Source organism: Solanum lycopersicum, chromosome 6, assembly GCF_036512215.1.
Source record: "Solanum lycopersicum chromosome 6, SLM_r2.1".
In the NCBI taxonomy this organism is placed as follows: Eukaryota; Viridiplantae; Streptophyta; class Magnoliopsida; order Solanales; family Solanaceae; genus Solanum; species Solanum lycopersicum.
In genome coordinates, this window is record NC_090805.1 from 44,285,809 (window position 1) to 44,301,973 (window position 16,165).

General features: G+C 35.6%; 2 protein-coding genes across 9 annotated transcripts; both read right to left on the minus strand.

Moving 5' to 3' along the window:
• Window positions 1-678: 678 nt before the first annotated feature.
• LOC101250516 (protein PLANT CADMIUM RESISTANCE 8) lies at window positions 679-7,764 on the minus strand. 3 transcript variants are annotated; one of them, XM_004241692.5, is made up of 4 exons: window positions 7,352-7,764; window positions 6,852-6,923; window positions 6,529-6,741; window positions 679-933 (listed from the first exon to the last, which is right to left on the minus strand). In XM_004241692.5, the coding sequence occupies exons 1-4, from the start codon at window positions 7,533-7,535 to the stop codon at window positions 851-853; spliced, it is 552 nt and encodes a 183-aa protein (XP_004241740.1). In that variant the 5' UTR covers window positions 7,536-7,764; the 3' UTR covers window positions 679-850. The 3 variants fall into 3 exon arrangements, with proteins under 3 accessions (XP_004241740.1, XP_010322692.1, XP_025887386.1); XM_010324390.4 differs by having other exon boundaries at window positions 679-2,353; XM_026031601.2 differs by lacking the exon at window positions 679-933 and adding an exon at window positions 1,466-1,672.
• Window positions 7,765-8,580: 816 nt separating this feature from the next.
• On the minus strand, window positions 8,581-16,131 carry LOC101250024 (probable plastidic glucose transporter 3). 6 transcript variants are annotated; one of them, XM_010324389.4, is made up of 14 exons: window positions 15,956-16,131; window positions 15,433-15,584; window positions 14,882-14,993; window positions 14,691-14,758; window positions 14,224-14,356; window positions 13,719-13,818; window positions 13,542-13,654; window positions 13,191-13,284; window positions 11,681-11,834; window positions 11,449-11,592; window positions 11,284-11,357; window positions 11,084-11,172; window positions 10,571-10,685; window positions 8,581-9,293 (listed from the first exon to the last, which is right to left on the minus strand). In XM_010324389.4, exons 2-14 carry the CDS (start codon window positions 15,527-15,529, stop codon window positions 9,111-9,113), a joined length of 1,476 nt encoding a protein of 491 aa, XP_010322691.1. In that variant the 5' UTR covers window positions 15,530-15,584; window positions 15,956-16,131; the 3' UTR covers window positions 8,581-9,110. The 6 variants fall into 6 exon arrangements, with proteins under 6 accessions (XP_010322691.1, XP_069155461.1, XP_004241738.1 ...); XM_069299360.1 differs by having other exon boundaries at window positions 15,433-15,601; window positions 15,956-16,115; XM_004241690.2 differs by having other exon boundaries at window positions 15,433-15,601; window positions 15,716-15,967.
• Between the last annotated feature and the right edge of the window lie 34 nt (window positions 16,132-16,165).

Here is a 16,165-nt window from a genome sequence, read left to right on the forward strand (position 1 = left end):
TACTTCCGTAGTTCAACTCTTAACAAATTGCAGATTTAACCTATATAGTTGTCCATTCACTGAATAAATTAAAAACAATTGCTGATTATTAGTTCACGTATAATTTGTGTATATTCTATGTATATTCTTTAGAAAAAGTAAAACAATATACATTCGTGGTTATTTGTGTAAACTGATACAGGCATGAAATTAAACCCGGCCCATCGAATAGATGCTAAGTCTTCATTAGTCCATTGCAAACTCAATTTTCATTTTACATGAAATGGAACTTATGGAATAAGGAACTCCTTTTTTTTTCTTTCTGGAAACTATGTCAAATCCCTTTGAATTTGGCAGCAAAATTTACTTTAGTAATTTAACCGTACGAGCATTTAATTACTCCCTTAACAATTCTAAACTAATTAAATATCATCCTAAGAGCTGACGTGGCAAAGTGAGTGTACTCACTCTCAAATTGAAAAGTAAAATCACACGCATGACATTTTTTTTTTCCGTTCTTGATGGTTTGGTTTTAATGCTTCCTAGTGAACAATTTTTGTTTCGTTAAATCATACATATTATTTGGAATAAAATGTGTTCACATCGAGCATAATGATCATAGAGGATTCTTATTATCGAATTTATTGATAAATAGTTGATTGATGGTGTTATTTGTAGCAAGCACATAGACAAGAGGCATTGTTTATAATCTAACTCGAATTGGGGTTGTAAAAACATAGTTCAAACAACTAACACAGCCAACAATATGGTTGAGTTTTAAGGATACAACTTCAAACATGAACAGAATCTGGTTTTTACTAACACACCACAACCTCAAATCAAACAAATAAAGAATCACAATCTTGAATTTTTACATTGACATGGATTGTACTTGAGGAGCTTGATTCACTTGTTGGTTCCCATAGTGTCGCTGAGCAACTATACCATTCCACCCTGCACAACATTTATTGTAACTGTTGATATTAGTGTTGATGTTATGTAAACAACTAGTTAGTTATTAGTTACAGCTTTTCAATTAGTTAGTTATATTTCCATTAGTTAGTTATTAGCTTCCATTAGTTAGTCAGAAGTTGGTTAGTTGTTAATACTCTGTTAGTTAGCTATATAAATGGCTGCTACAAATTCATTGTAATCTTCTTCTTTGTATTGTGTTTTCCACAACTCTTATCAATTCAGATCACAGAAGAGTTGAGTTCTATCTCTTCTTTCTCGCTTCTTCTTCTCTTCTTCCTTAATCTCCTTCAATGGAGATCCTCTAAGCATGTGCTGTTCTTTTGTTTAACATGGTATCAAAGCAGGTGTAGATCACTGTTCTTATCATCTCTGAAAAATCGAAATTCATCTTCTTGTCAATTTCTGCACTCATCTGAAGGTCGAAGAAATCGAATTCATCTTCTTGTCAATTTCTGCACTCATCTGAAGGTCGAAATCCTTCTTCTTGTTGATTTTCTTCAGCATTCTATTATTTGGTTCCTGTGAATTGAATTCATTATGGTTGAAGTTTCTGGCCAAGCTTCCATATCAGGAACAGGAGGAACAGGAGGGAACACAATCGATATTAGTAACCCTCTCTACATACATACATCTGATAATCCAAGTTTGACCCTAGTTCCAGTAGCTTTTGAAGGAATTGGTTATCGATCATGGCGACGAGGCGTAATGAGATCTTTATCTGTGAAAAACAAGTTAGGATTCATTACTGGAGAGTTCAAACGCCCTTCTTCAACATCTCCACAATATTGTCAGTGGGAGAGATGTGATAACATGGTAATATCTTGGATCCTAAACTCTCTTAGCAAAGACATTGCAGACAGTGTAGAGTATGTGTCTGATGCAGTAGAACTATGGAAAGAGTTAGAAGATCGATATGATCAAACGAATGGTGCCAAATTGTTTCAAATTCAAAGGGATATCAATGATCTGAGTCAGGGAGTTCTTGATGTTACTGTATACTACACTAGGATGAAGAAGCTCTGGGAGGAGTTGAGTAATCTGAGTATCAAAAACCAGTGTAGTTGTGCCTGTAGCTGTGGAGGTAAAGAAATTATGCACAAGGCTGAACAAGATCGAAGATTGATTCAATTTTTAATGGGGCTTAATGAAGTCTATACTGTTATTAGAGGTAATATTCTGATGATGAATCCACTACCATCTATGGCTCAAGCCTTTGCATTACTTGTACAAGAAGAGAAACAAAGGGAATTTAAGCCACATAGTCAAATGTTTGCTGAAGGAAGTTCAATGAATTCATCCATACGTGGTGGTTCATCTAATCCATCAAGTTCTGCCAATGCTAGTTCATCAAACTCGACAGGAGGAAGATTTAGAACAAATTATGCACCAAGCAATTATCCTGCAAACAATAAGCCTAGACCTTTTTGTGAGCATTGCAAGAGATCAGGGCATATTATTGATAAATGTTACAAGTTACATGGCTATCCCAATCAAAATAACTCATCTAATGGTCAAGGTGTTAATCAAAATCAAAGGGTACAAACCAATTACAATACAAGCAGTAGGTATGCTAGAGGTAAAAGAATGGTGGTAGCTAATGTTTTTGCAGAATCACCAAATGGAAAAGTTGATGCTCATACAGCCTGTAGTGCTAATCTCACCAATGAACAATATGATCAACTTATTAATCTGTTGCAACACATTCAATTAGGACAACCTGAAGATGTTGATTCTGAGGAACAAGTAACTTGTGGAGCTGCAAACTTTGCAGGTATGATAGCTTGCAACTCATCTATTGATTTTGATAAGCTGTCGTGTGGTTGTCTCAAATCAAGGACTGATTTATGGATACTGGATTCAGGAGCTACACATCATATGACCTTTAATATCAACCATCTTTCACATGTCACTAACTTACCATATCCTATGTTAGTTAAATTGCCAAATGGATACAAAGTTAAGGTGACTAAAGTTGGAGATGTTAGAATAAATGACATGATCACACCGTTCAGAGTTCTTTTTATCCCTTCTTTTAAATACAATTTGATTTCTATTAGTTCCTTGTCTCTACATCTCAATTGTACTACATCATTCTCTAACTCATCTTGTACCTTGCAGGGCCCTTCAATGAAGAGGCCTCTGGAGATTGGTAGAGAACAAGATGGATTATACTTTCTTTGCTCAGATTGTTTAAAAAAGAAAAAAGACAGTCCATTCATTTCACAAGTCTCATCTTCAATGTCTTGTTCTTCTCACAACAATAAGATAGGCTCTCAATGTCAATGCTTCTCTCATTCTTGTAGTACCATCAATCATTCTTGCAATCCTTTGTTCAATTTTCAGAATGTTAGATCAACTGTAATGAACACAATTCCTAGTGACACTAATAATGTACTTTCTGATTCTGTACCTCTTTTATCTCATGATTCTTGTAATGATTTGTTATGGCATTACAGACTTAGGCATGTGCCTTTTATAAAGATGAAAGGGATTACATCCATTCCTGTGATTTTTTCATCTAAACAACCTTTTACATGCAATATTTGCCCTATGGCCAGACAAACTAGGCTTTCTTTTCCACCTAAGACTCATAATACATCAAGAATTTTTGAACTTCTGCATATAGACCTATGGGGTCCTTATCATTTACCCACTCATGACAATTTTAAATACTTCATTACCTTAGTTGATGACTTTAGTAGAACTACTTGGACACACTTGTTGAGTTGTAAAAGCAATGCTTTACACATTGTGAAATCCTTTGTTAATATGGTAGAAAATCAGTTTAAGACAAATATTCAAAAAATAAGATCAGATAATGGTCTTGAGTTTGTGAATCAAGAATCTATCCTTTATTTTCAATCCAAAGGAATATTACATCAGAAATCTTGTCCTTATACACCACAACAAAATGGTGTGGTAGAGAGAAAGCATAAATATCTACTAGAAACAGCTAGAGCTCTTCTTTTCCATTCCAAGTTACCTACTAAGTATTGGGGAGAATGCATACTTACAGCCACATATATAATTAATAGACTCCCTTCTGCATATCTTCACAATAAGTGTCCTTATTCCATAATGTATAATCAAGAACCTCAATACTCTCACATGAAAAGTTTTGGCTGTCTTTGTTTTCCTACTACACCTAAACATCAAAGAACTAAATTTGAACCTAGAGCTACACCTCATGTATTCCTAGGATATCCTTTTGGAGTTAAAGGTTATAAGGTGTTAAGTTTGAGCAGTAAGAAGATACATATTTCTAGAGATGTTGTGTTCCATGAAACAGTTTTTCCTTTTTCTAGTATGATCAATTCTCCTATCAACAATTCTTCTTCAAGTTCTACATTTGATAACGTTTTTTTGACAATGATAATATTGGTATCACCTCTCCAGAACCTGAACAATGTGATCCCATTTTAACTACTTCTCCTTCACCAAACCTCACATCCTCAGAATATGATCCTCCCATCAGAAAATCTACTAGAACTCATAAACCTCCAGTTTACCTTAAAGACTATATGACCTCTTTACATGCCTCTTTTTCACATCACCATCATATAGCTTCTACATCCTTGTATCCTGACAATCAATCACTTATATTGAGTGTGTCACATGATTGTGAACCATCATCATTTAATGAGGCTGCAATGAATCCTGCCTGGCAAGATGCAATGACACAAGAATTGACTGCATTACATGACAATGATACTTGGGAACTTATGCCACTTCCTACTGGTAAAAAGGCTATTGGATGTAGATGAGTTTACAAGGTAAAACATAAGGCTGATGGGAGTATAGAAAGGTACAAAGCAAGGCTAGTTGTAAAGGGTTACACTCAGCATTATGGAGTAGATTATATAGAAACTTTCTCTCCAGTCATCAAAATGACAACTGTGAGAGTTTTGATAGCCACTGCAGTAAAGAAGCACTGGAATATATACCAGTTAGATGTTAATAATGCTTTTCTTCATGGAGAGCTGCATGAAGAAGTATATATGGATATTCCACAGGGATTGGATGTTACAACTAAAGGCATGGTTTGTAAGCTTAACAAGTCCCTATATGGATTAAAACAGGCCAGCAGACAATGGTGTGCTAAGTTGTCTGATGCCTTAAAGTCTAGGGGATACAACAACTCCTTGAATGACTACTTTTTGTTCTATAGAAAACAAGGTTCTTCTACTGTGTTTATAGCTGTATATGTAGATGATATTCTACTTACTGCAAATGATGCTGAAGAAATTGATCAGTTAAAGAACTATCTTCATAACCAATTCAAAATCAAGGATTTGGGAAAGCTGCACTATTTTTTGGGCCTGGAAATACTATATACAGAAGCTGGAATGCTTATCTCCCAGAGAAAATTTGTGCTTGATCTTCTCAAAGAGTATAACTGCACTACATACTCTAGTCTTGCTTCTCCTCTTGATTCTACCATCAAGCTCAAAGCCAATGAAGGGAAACTTTTGGAGAATCCTAAGTCATATAGAAAGTTGATTGGAAAGTTAAATTTTCTCACCAATACAAGATTAGATATTGCATATGGAGTACAACATCTGAGTCAGTTTATGCAAGAGCCTAGAGAACCTCTTTTGCAGGCTGCATATCATCTACTTAGGTACCTTAAAAAGGATCCAACCTTGGGTTTACTCATGTCTTCTACTAATGATTACCAGGTCCAAGCCTTTTGTGACTCAGACTGGGCATCCTGTCCTGACTCAAGGAAGTCTGTTACTGGTTATATTGTGTTGTTGGGATCAAGTCCTGTCAGCTAGAAATCGAAGAAACAAGAAACTATATCTCTATCTTCAGCTGAAGCTGAATATAGGTCTATTAGGAAAGTAGTAGGGGAATTGCTATGGTTAAGCAGATTGTTTGAAGAGCTAACTGTGCCATGTGCTAGTCCTTTTCCTGTTTTCTGTGATAGCCAATCAGCATTACAAATTGCCAAGAATCCTGTATTCCATGAAAGAACTAAGCATATTGAAGTCGATTGCCATTTTGTGAGAGCTAAGCTTCAAGAAGGACTAATCTCATTGCATCATATTGGAACTGGTGAACAATTTGCTGACATTCTAACCAAAGCACTCACTGGAGTGAAGCATTCAGCAATCTTAAGCAAGTTGGATCTGCTTGCTACACCTCCAACTTGAGGGGGGGTGTTGATATTAGTGTTGATGTTATGTAAACAACTAGTTAGTTATTAGTTAGTTATATTTCCATTAGTTAGTTAGAAGTTGGTTAGTTGTTAATACTCTGTTAGTTAGCTATATAAATGGCTGCTACAGATTCATTATAATCTTCTTCTTTGTATTGTGTTTTCCACAACTCTTATCAATTCAGATCACAGAAGAGTTGAGTTCTATCTCTTCTTTCTCACTTCTTCTTCTCTTCTTCCTTAATCTCCATCAATGGAGATCCTCTAAGCATGTGCTGTTCTTTTGTTTAACAGTAACAATGTTAAGATATTCGTGGCTTAAAGAGTCTCATCGTCATTCTATTAGTTTAAGTTTTTAGATGAACGAGACAGGTAGTAGAATATTAATTGTAACCAAGCGTGACATGACATACCTAGAGCGGGATCAAGTCCCCTGTTTCGAAGCTCTCTGAATTCTTGACAAAGAGAGCAACATGGACAGAACATATGGGAAATCATGTCTGAATAAGGAGCTTCCACTAGATTATATCTTTGTCTCAATTGGGTTCTATATTTTGAGCCCATGATCCACTGAGAGCAGACAGCAGGCATCATCAGCATGTATATGAAAGTCCCCAAAGGGCATGCTGCATTAATCACCAAACACACAAAAAATATCAAACTTTAGTATTGGTTTATTCAAAGAGTTTTAACTTCTGTATACCGACAAGTAAGATGGGTCGACTGGGAAACTTACTCATTTGTCCTGCATCAAGGACTTCTGCTATTTGTCCAAATGTTACACAAGGTAAGAACGCCGTCATGACAGCTGTACAAACAAACAAGAATGTAATTTTTAGAAGCGGATCAAGGATTTTAAGTCAAACAAATGTGAAGATGTTGGGATTCCAATATCCCCACACAACAAAGTTAACTCTGGTACCATGATAAAACAATGAATTTTTGGGCCTAAATCAATTTTAAAAACTAGCTCAAGAGGTGATGATTGACCAATATTCCCCCACGCCACCAGGACTGGACATCTAAAGTGTGAACAACATAACATAAAGGCCAAACATCGAGTAAACCAAGAATTGATTTGAGTCTATCTTTGATACCATGAAAGATAAATGAACATTCAGTCTCACTCAACCTCAAAAGCTAACTCAGATTCCCCTAAAACATTTAACAAGAGACCAACTAACTCATCCCACACAAATAGGACACTTAACAATGACAGTAATAAACTTAATTTACCATTAGTTTGGTCCAGATGACAATCAAATAAGCCAGTACTCCAAGGAGCTCCAATTGTTAAGTGTGATGGTGACTGATACACACTTTGTACTCCTTGGAACTGTTGAGGCTGTGAGGCAGCTGGTTCAGTACCACTCTCTGCCTGAGATGTTTCTCCTTCATTGTTTGCTTCAACTCTTCCCATTGTTATCCAAATAGTATTTTACAATTATCCCTTAGTATAGGATGAAGAAATATCAATGACTTCTTTTATATATATATGTTGTAGGAAAGGGATTTTTGTGTGACATGTACAGAGTGGATGGCATCTTTTGACTTGGAAAAAACAATCAATGAAAGATTATTCAGCTTACCTGTGGTCAAAAGTGTCCTTTTTCACATTATACAATTTTTAAGAGTATCATTAATATCATAGAAATGGACAATATTAAGGGGGTAAAATAGAATATGAATTTTCAAATGAGTAGTCAAGTTATTGGAAGTTTCCTACACCATTTTATTCCAAGTTGGTTATGTATTCATATGCCACTAGGCAAGTTTGGTATCTAGTTACATCTTCGGAGGAGGATTAGTATAACGTCCCTTTTTTTGTTTGTTTGATTTGCATTTTAATTATACTATTCTCTTTTTGATTTTGAATCGATGCATCTTTCGAAAACAATCTCTCTAATTGTGAGATTGGCATTGATCAAGTAATATTATTTAGACTATCCTCGTATTATATTTCGCTCTTCAAAGTATTCTCTTCAGAGTCAATCTTTTATCTCTGTGCTAGGAAAATGCCCAAGGTCATATGTAAGACTTGCTGTTAACTTAGAAAATGAACAAAAAAATAATGATATTCAGAAAGGTAGTTATTCAAAGTCAACTTGCAATAGTAGAGACGTGTAGTGCATTAAAACAGAAGATTGAATATCTAATTTTTCAGACTAATTAGCCACTATTTTTCATATAATAAAACAAGACACGTTTATATCATCATTAGATAACCCTAAAGTCAACACATGACTAGATTGTACATATTTTTCATTATGGAATAATCATCTAACATTCAAACTATATCTTGTATGCATAATGATACAAGTCTACAACCAAGACTCACTTTTTTAAATTTCTAAGACATTTCCTGTGAACTTCTAGCAAGAAGCCCACTTGTTTTCAAGAAAACATTTTCCTTCGTACCAAACACACCCAACTGGAAAAATCAATGCAGAAACTGAAGACAAATATTGAAAAATCTCAGCTAACATTAATCAATTGTATACTACAATACTACCAATATTTCTTGTTACAGCAGAGCAGCTACCAGTATCTTGCTAATTCAAAATCTGTAACATTATTTCTGTAAGGAATGTTTAGAGTAGCCTTTCCGTGTCATGCTAATTACAAAAATCAGATCAAGGTAAAAATTAAAAGAAAGGTATACAAAGATAACAACAATAGGTACTCTGTAGTACATATGTGATCTACTACTGGCCGAGGCAGATGCAGTTTCATGCTCCCTCAGGCAATAGTCACCGACCAGTGGAGTGAGCAAAAAAGCAGCAAAAATAAGCAGAGTGACAATTGCCCTATGAAAACTCGCTTTGTGACAATCTTTATCTTGATTGTTCATTGTTGCTGCCTTTCCTGCCTATGAACACACTCCGAAATTGTACAAATCAAGAAATAGCTATAGCAAAGAATTTGGATGTTCAATCACTAGGACCTTAACATTTTCCAATCTGAACTTTAGTATAGAGTGTGATCTAGTCACCAACTAATGAGATGGAAGAAGGGCAAACTCAATCTCCTGTAATGTTTTCCCTTTCGTTTCCACCACATTCTTTTTCACAAAGGCCAGTGCAAACAAGCAAAATCCTGCAAAGATCGCATAAACTATTTGTGGTCCAAGATGCTCAAGCATCGGCAGAAACAGAAGGCCGACCAAAAAATTTATGACCTGTTAAAGAGCAAAATATACGATAAGAATACATTGGGAAAGAAAGATGAAATGAAAGCATCAGTCTAACAAAATCTATGATGTTTTCTTGAGATTTCGGATAAAACAAAAGCTATGACAACAACAATTAAAATAAAAAGCAAAGTGCTGAGAACACTTAAATAATTTTAAATTACTGCTGTAGCTGAACCACACATAAACCAGAATGTGAAAGGACATAAGTAGTATGCCTGATCTCATTTTTTTTTTTCATTTTGAGATGTAAAAGATTATCTCATATCAATTTGTATTTAGAACAGTATATAGAGTTTACCAGCTAGGTTTAGATCTCTCTTAAATGATGTCAAAACTCAAAAGTCTTCCGGGAAGAATTTTATTTTAAGCACAAAACTCTTTGATCATCCAACACTGGGTCAGAGAGTCAAAGGGTTGGTCATGTGCAAAGATTAGATTCTTATTTGAAGTTAAGAATACAAAATGAATACTGCATTAGAAATTTTGGGATGAACTAGGATACCCCTAGATTTCCCCATCACATTAAATGGTTCATTTTCTGGTTCTTGGCAGTTAAAAAAAAAAAGGGGGGGGGGGGGGGGGGGTTAGAGGTGGAGGGGGCAAGATTTAATTATTACTAACACTTAAGTAGACTGTGTCATTGTGCAGACAGAACAGCTCTCTTCCTCGTGATGGATAATGTTCTTTTTTTTTAATATATATCCGACAGTCAATATCGCACGGTGATGGATGAATCTACCCATCTTATTTGACTTACACCTAATAGCAGGATGTGGCTGATGCTTTCATTTCAGCAGCGACTCGTTTCAAATGACTGGGAATCTAGAACATATAGTACCCAATGGGAGATGTGTTTCGATTAAATGTGTAAATTCCGAGATACTACCGGAAATAATAAGGGAATACATCTCCTCTCCTCCCTCAACAACTAGTATTGTGCATCAACCTGCAAACTAGTTAAGAGTTGGCCATATGAATCCTCGACATCCATCTTGATCTGTTTGGACCACAGCACACACACTCCACCCCAACCCACCCACAAAAAAAAAAAAAAGATGAAACAAAAGAATGATTAAAAGAAGAATCTGATGTGAAAAGTTATTAAGACTTGAATGGTTCGTATAAGAACAATATGTAGTGTCATATAGATCATAGTTGTCAGACACAAAGTTCCAAAGGATCTTCTATTCTTCATCCAAGGTCAAAGCAAAGAGAATAATTTGCAAAAATAAAATAAAATATCAAGGGCAGGATGAAAGTACCCAATGTGCAGCCATGCATAAAGCCATTGCCTTTGCTCTAATCCGGCCAGGAAATATCTCTGACAGCAGGAGGCTGGGGACTGGACCAGCACCCAAAGAAAATGCTAACACATACCTAACATAAATAATTTCCCATTATTGAAGAAAACAACTGGCCATTGCATCTGTGCATTTGTAGTATCTCCTTAATAGTCAAGAAAGCTACCTATAGCATAAAATTGTCTCATCTTTCATTGATTTAACCAGAGTCAACAGTTACCAAGTACATAATGACTAGAATGCAATTGAAAACTGTTATCCACAGAAGCAGTACCGAAACTACTTATCTTCATCTCTTAGCTGCTTTACTGACTTCTCTTTGTTGGACAAAGAATTAACTTTCCCAGAAGGAAGGAATTATAAGCCTCTGATAGTTATCTAATCATTAAAGCATAACGAGCATTTCCAGTCCTTTCTATCAATATATTTAATGCATCAACTACTACAACAACAATCTTGAAGTGGATTACTCACAGTAGGGTCCCGCCAACTGATAGGTATAATACTGCAAAGCTTGGTACAAATGAACTCGCAGCTGCTACTTGAAGACCTGTTGCGACTGCCTGCACCAAAAACAACTCAGAAGTTTAAGAATGAGAAAGCAAAATATAGTGACACGATTCTAAGACCGGCCATGGTAAGCACAAAGGATTGAGCAAACAAGATTAGGTTACCATGCCCAAAAAACTCCCAATTAGAAGCACCTTCCTCCCAAGCCTATCCATCAACATCATTGCAATAATAGACCCTGTAGATGTTATAGGCAACAGCGAAATGAGAAATGACTAACAGATTCAAGAGTGTTATACCTGTTTTGTGTGGTGAGGGGATATGTTTACCTGTTAAGTTTACAATCCCAACACATGTATTTGCAGTGTCCGTAGGTACTCCAGCCTTCTTAAACACAGTTGAAGAGAAATAAAATACAGCATTTATTCCAGATAGTTGTTGCAAAGCAAATAAGGCAGATCCAATGAAAACCACTGTACAAACAGCAAAAGTTATAAATTCATCAACTTATTCACACAGAAAAATATTGACAGAATGGGAACACATCATCAATAATTATACCTTTAAAATGGCGACCATACAATAGCTCTCCAAACCTAACATTATCCACCTCATCTCCTTTGTCTGTCTTTGACATTTCTGCAATGGCATATTTAACATGTGGTGCTCCCATAAGCTTTTCAAGCTCTTCTTCAGCTAAATCAATTCTTCCTCTCTGAGAGAAGTCCAGAAATAAAATGTGAGTTATATTAGAGAACCATGAGCTGCTGAGTGTTTGTAAATCAAGAATATCCTGCATAGAAGCACCATAATAATATACCCGCTTTTATTTTGATAAGTACAACACGCTAACTATATTATGGTATAAATACGGTGTAGTCTTGACTTTAGTATTGATGCAAATTGAGGTAGCAGGATTGATATCAACAACGAGGGTGTGGGCTATCTTGGATTTGGAATCTTTCAATCATCCACGAGGAGCAAAGTGTCATGGAAGATTCATTAAAAGAGCTTTTAAAGTTCGTAACATGCTCAAATATATTCATGAGGGAAATGACGACAACCATATAGGTCATCAAGGACTTTTGAGCATTCTTTCAACCATCATGAGTTTAAAGGATAAAAGGAAGCATGCAAGGAAGACTTCAAGGCAACTAACATGCTCAAGTGGCTATTTTAATTATTTGGTTATTCTTTTAATCTAGGCATTTTTGCAAGACTAGTATAAATAGTTTTTAGTCTTCATATTAGGGATAGTTAAGTTTTGAAGATAGAGAAATACTCTTTGTGTGAGTTTATAGGAGATTTCCTTGGTATCTCTTCACTGAACCTTTCTTGAATACTCTAAGTAAGGATTTCCATGTATGAGTTCATTTCTCTTCCTCTTGGATTGAATCTGATGATTAATGTATTTTAATTGTTAGATTATCCCTTCTTTTCTTCTGAAGTCTATTCCCTTCATTTTTATTTATCAATCATATCCTTGCATCTTTTCTTGTTTGTTTAATTGTGGTTCAATTAATTGTTCTTACATCTAGTATTACATCAAGTATCAGGGACCAAAGACAAAATGTGGCAGGAGTGAACCAATAATGTTTCTCTCAATAGTAGAGTTGCACTTAAAACCTGCTAAGTTATTGTGCACAGGAAGCTCACAAGCCCATCAATGTATAGAGATAGCAATCAGGATAATGTTGTTGGAATTAGTAAAGATTCTATCGCCTTCAGTTATTTCATTATGTTGCCTTGTAAGAGAACGTGGTTAAAAAGACACTAAAATGCCCAACATTCAATGGATTGTACTAAAATTTAGAGTATGAGTACATAGAACAGATTTGTAAACATATATTCAAGATAGGAGCCAAGCAGTAGTTTATAAACAGACTGCCCACATATGCATTTCAGGTATTCACTTGTCAACTGAAATAAAGAAGAGCTTCTTCCAATTGATGACCTAGTGAATTGTCAACAGATTTTACTATTTGCAAGATTCACAAAAAAATTGAATTTACAAATGCCACTTCTCTATCCACTGCAAGACACTCAATGACTTATGAGCTTAATAACCAACCTTAACAAGCCAGTGAGGACTCTCGGCACAGAATTCCATCAAAACAGCAAGTATTGCAGCAGGAATGGTGGATATCCAAAAGCAAACTCGCCACCTGTGACATCATTTTAGAAGTAGTTATAGTTCACATCACTCAATTAATTAACGGAATGCTATAAACATGTAGGATAATTGACTTATTCTTAATATTCTCCCATAAAAAGCAGTTTAGCAGTCTCAAACTGAAGAAAGTTTATTCCAAACAGTGACTGGATAAAATGGAATAGTACATTTTCTTCATTCCTATCAGCCAGGCTTATCAATTGATTTTACTAATAATAAAAAGGAAGATTAAGGTCACACAATCCTTACCAACCAGCAGTATCCTTGGCAGGAATTCCAATGAGAAGAGATCCCAGGAGCCCAAGGCATGTGGCGATCTGAGTGAAACTCCCATAAGTGCCTCTAACAAAAGCTGGTGAAACCTGGTCAAACAAATTAAATGTAACTAAAAAGATAGAATTAGGAGCAAAAGATAATATCATATACCTCTGCAACATAGAGAGCAGCAACAGCAGGGCCAAGGCCCATCCCTATTCCAACAAATAACCTTCCAAGAAGCATAACTCCAAGAGTACTGGTTGCGGCACTACATTTATGAAGTTGAAGAACCTTCAGCTAATTTCCGGAAACTCGTACAGAAATAGATTTGAATTAAAAATTTCCGTATTCGCTCCAGGTTATATAATTCAATAACTTAAACATGAAAAGAAAACTCAAACACCCCTGGCTATATAAATGACCTTTACAAGACTCTTAAGAATAAGTCTGCAGGAGAGTTTGCCAATGCAAAATATAGCAAGACTAAGCATCCCCTAAGGGATTATACACTTTCTTTTAAACCATCCATTCATCCAAGGCAGGTTATACAATGAACAGAAGAGGATTCAAGACTACACAATATTTAGACGGTATTACAAAGTAAATGTTCATGGTCGCATTCAAAGTTGAAAAGGCCGTAATATAGCTAGTAAAAAGTTTATTAAGGTTTTACCTCATAGAAGCACCTATAATCATTGGTAGAGCACACAGTTGAAAGCCTCTCCGACGACCAACCCCATCTGCTATCCAACCACTGAATATAGAGCCCAAAAGAGCACCTCCCAAACATGTACTCACAACTAGACCTTTGAAAATAGAATTATCATATCAGAAGGACCCTGTAGGCATTGAACTAAGCAACTAGATGAAGAGAATCTTCTTTGAATAAGCAAGTATTAGACAATAGGTTTGATTGACATCACTGCCTTGGACTCGATCACTGTATATATTAATATAACAAAATAAAATAAAAAATAACATCTATAGTTATTGAAATGTAGCATGCTCTGTCACAAATGAGTAGTGGATTCCCCCCACCAACTAAAAATTAAGAATCCTCCTAGAGAGGCGGACACACAGAAGTTCAGGTGGCAGGAGCTGGGGCGCAGGGGAATCTTTAAGGTAAATGGCGTAAAATACCTTCCGCCAAGGTGCTGCCACTGAAGTCAAGGTCCAAAGACATGCTTTCTAGAGTGTCATTAACCACCCTGAATAAACCAAACCAAAGTAGTTTTAAAAATAAAAATAGAAAATGGTCAACAAGGTCAATGTTTAACCAACTAAAAAGGTAGGCTTTATGCAAGAAACCAAATTTGAAAGTTCAGTCATACCCAAGATGGTAGCCAAACAAGAGTGATGAAATAATTGCCACCAGTATATGTGGCAACGGCCGCTTCCATGAGGGGTTTCCAATTTCTTTCCACACACCATTTTCGGCACGATCTAAATAGACACAAGGAAGAAGAATCAAAAGTCAATTTACACAAAATTATATCCTTTTATGTTATGTCCTATTGTTGTCTCTAAGCTAATGGTACACTAGAAGAGTATTATACTATTAATTGGAAAATGGATGACATCATTCAACCAAGTTGGCAAATTTTTATTTCTTGGCAAAAAGATATAAAAATTGAAACTTGATGATTTCATAATTTGGAACAACATAGAGAAATAGATTATAGATCTAGGCATTATTTAAAATTAGAAAGAAAAAAAACCATTCTCATGCACACCCCTTTAACCCCAGATGAATTTGCAGCAAAATTAACATGTTCCTTTCTGCTCGTACAATATCTTAAAAAATTGTACTAGAATATACTGCATTGGTAGACAATGCTTCTAAATCTTAGATCCATCCGGAAGAAAACAGTGTAAGGGGTACCTAGATTTTCTTCTCTATCTTCATAATCAGTGAACTGGTCTTTAGTTGATGCACGCTTGTACATGGAGTAAGCATCTGCAAGACCACCACCTCTCATATTGTGTGATCTGATCTATGGTACTGTAACAAAAATCCCAATCATATACGCCAACCTGCCCAAATGCCAGATCTGATATCAAGGCAAAATTCCATACTTCAATCAAAAAAATAAATAAAAAATCTAATCTTTTGCATTTCATTCTTTAATTATGTGCCATTAACATATAATACACTTGTTAATTACCTCCTGAAACGTTTTGTGAGGCACTAGCTATTGCATATTGGTAGTGAAGTTTTAGAAAGAAATTAATTAAAAAAGGAAAACGTGTTGATGCAAAAGGGAAGGGAGAAATCTTAGAAAAGTTGCTAACGTGTTTTCATTTGTAAGCAAACAAAACAAGTGCATATTCAGTGGAAGGAAGGAGAAACACAGTGATGACGACACGAAAGCATCTAGAAACTACGAGAGCTCTGAGACTGACACCTGCTCCAATCTTGTTGCTTTTTCCTTTTCTTCGGCTCTCATCCTATGATGACGTGACGCGTCATCCCTCCTCTCTTCTACTTTGTGTCACATAATTTTCAAATCAGCGTAAATTTGTACACCTATGTTCTTGACCATCGAAACATTTTTTGATTAACGTGTACTTTTAAAAATTCATTGCATGAATAAGTTACATACTTAAAACATTGA

Coding starts and splice junctions, on each gene's coding strand:
- LOC101250024 (XM_010324389.4), bottom strand. CDS start 15,529: ATGAGAGGTGGTGGTCTTGCAGATGCTTACTCCATGTACAAGCGTGCA. Junction 11,593..11,680: donor GTATGGTCGCCATTTTAAAG/GTATAATTATTG, acceptor CTGTTTGTACAG/TGGTTTTCATTGGATCTGCC. Junction 9,294..10,570: donor TATGCATGGCTGCACATTGG/GTACTTTCATCC, acceptor GCTCTTTAACAG/GTCATAAATTTTTTGGTCGG.
- LOC101250516 (XM_004241692.5), bottom strand. CDS start 7,535: ATGGGAAGAGTTGAAGCAAACAATGAAGGAGAAACATCTCAGGCAGAG. Junction 6,742..6,851: donor CCTTGATGCAGGACAAATGA/GTAAGTTTCCCA, acceptor TGATTAATGCAG/CATGCCCTTTGGGGACTTTC. Junction 934..6,528: donor GGGACTTGATCCCGCTCTAG/GTATGTCATGTC, acceptor AATGTTGTGCAG/GGTGGAATGGTATAGTTGCT.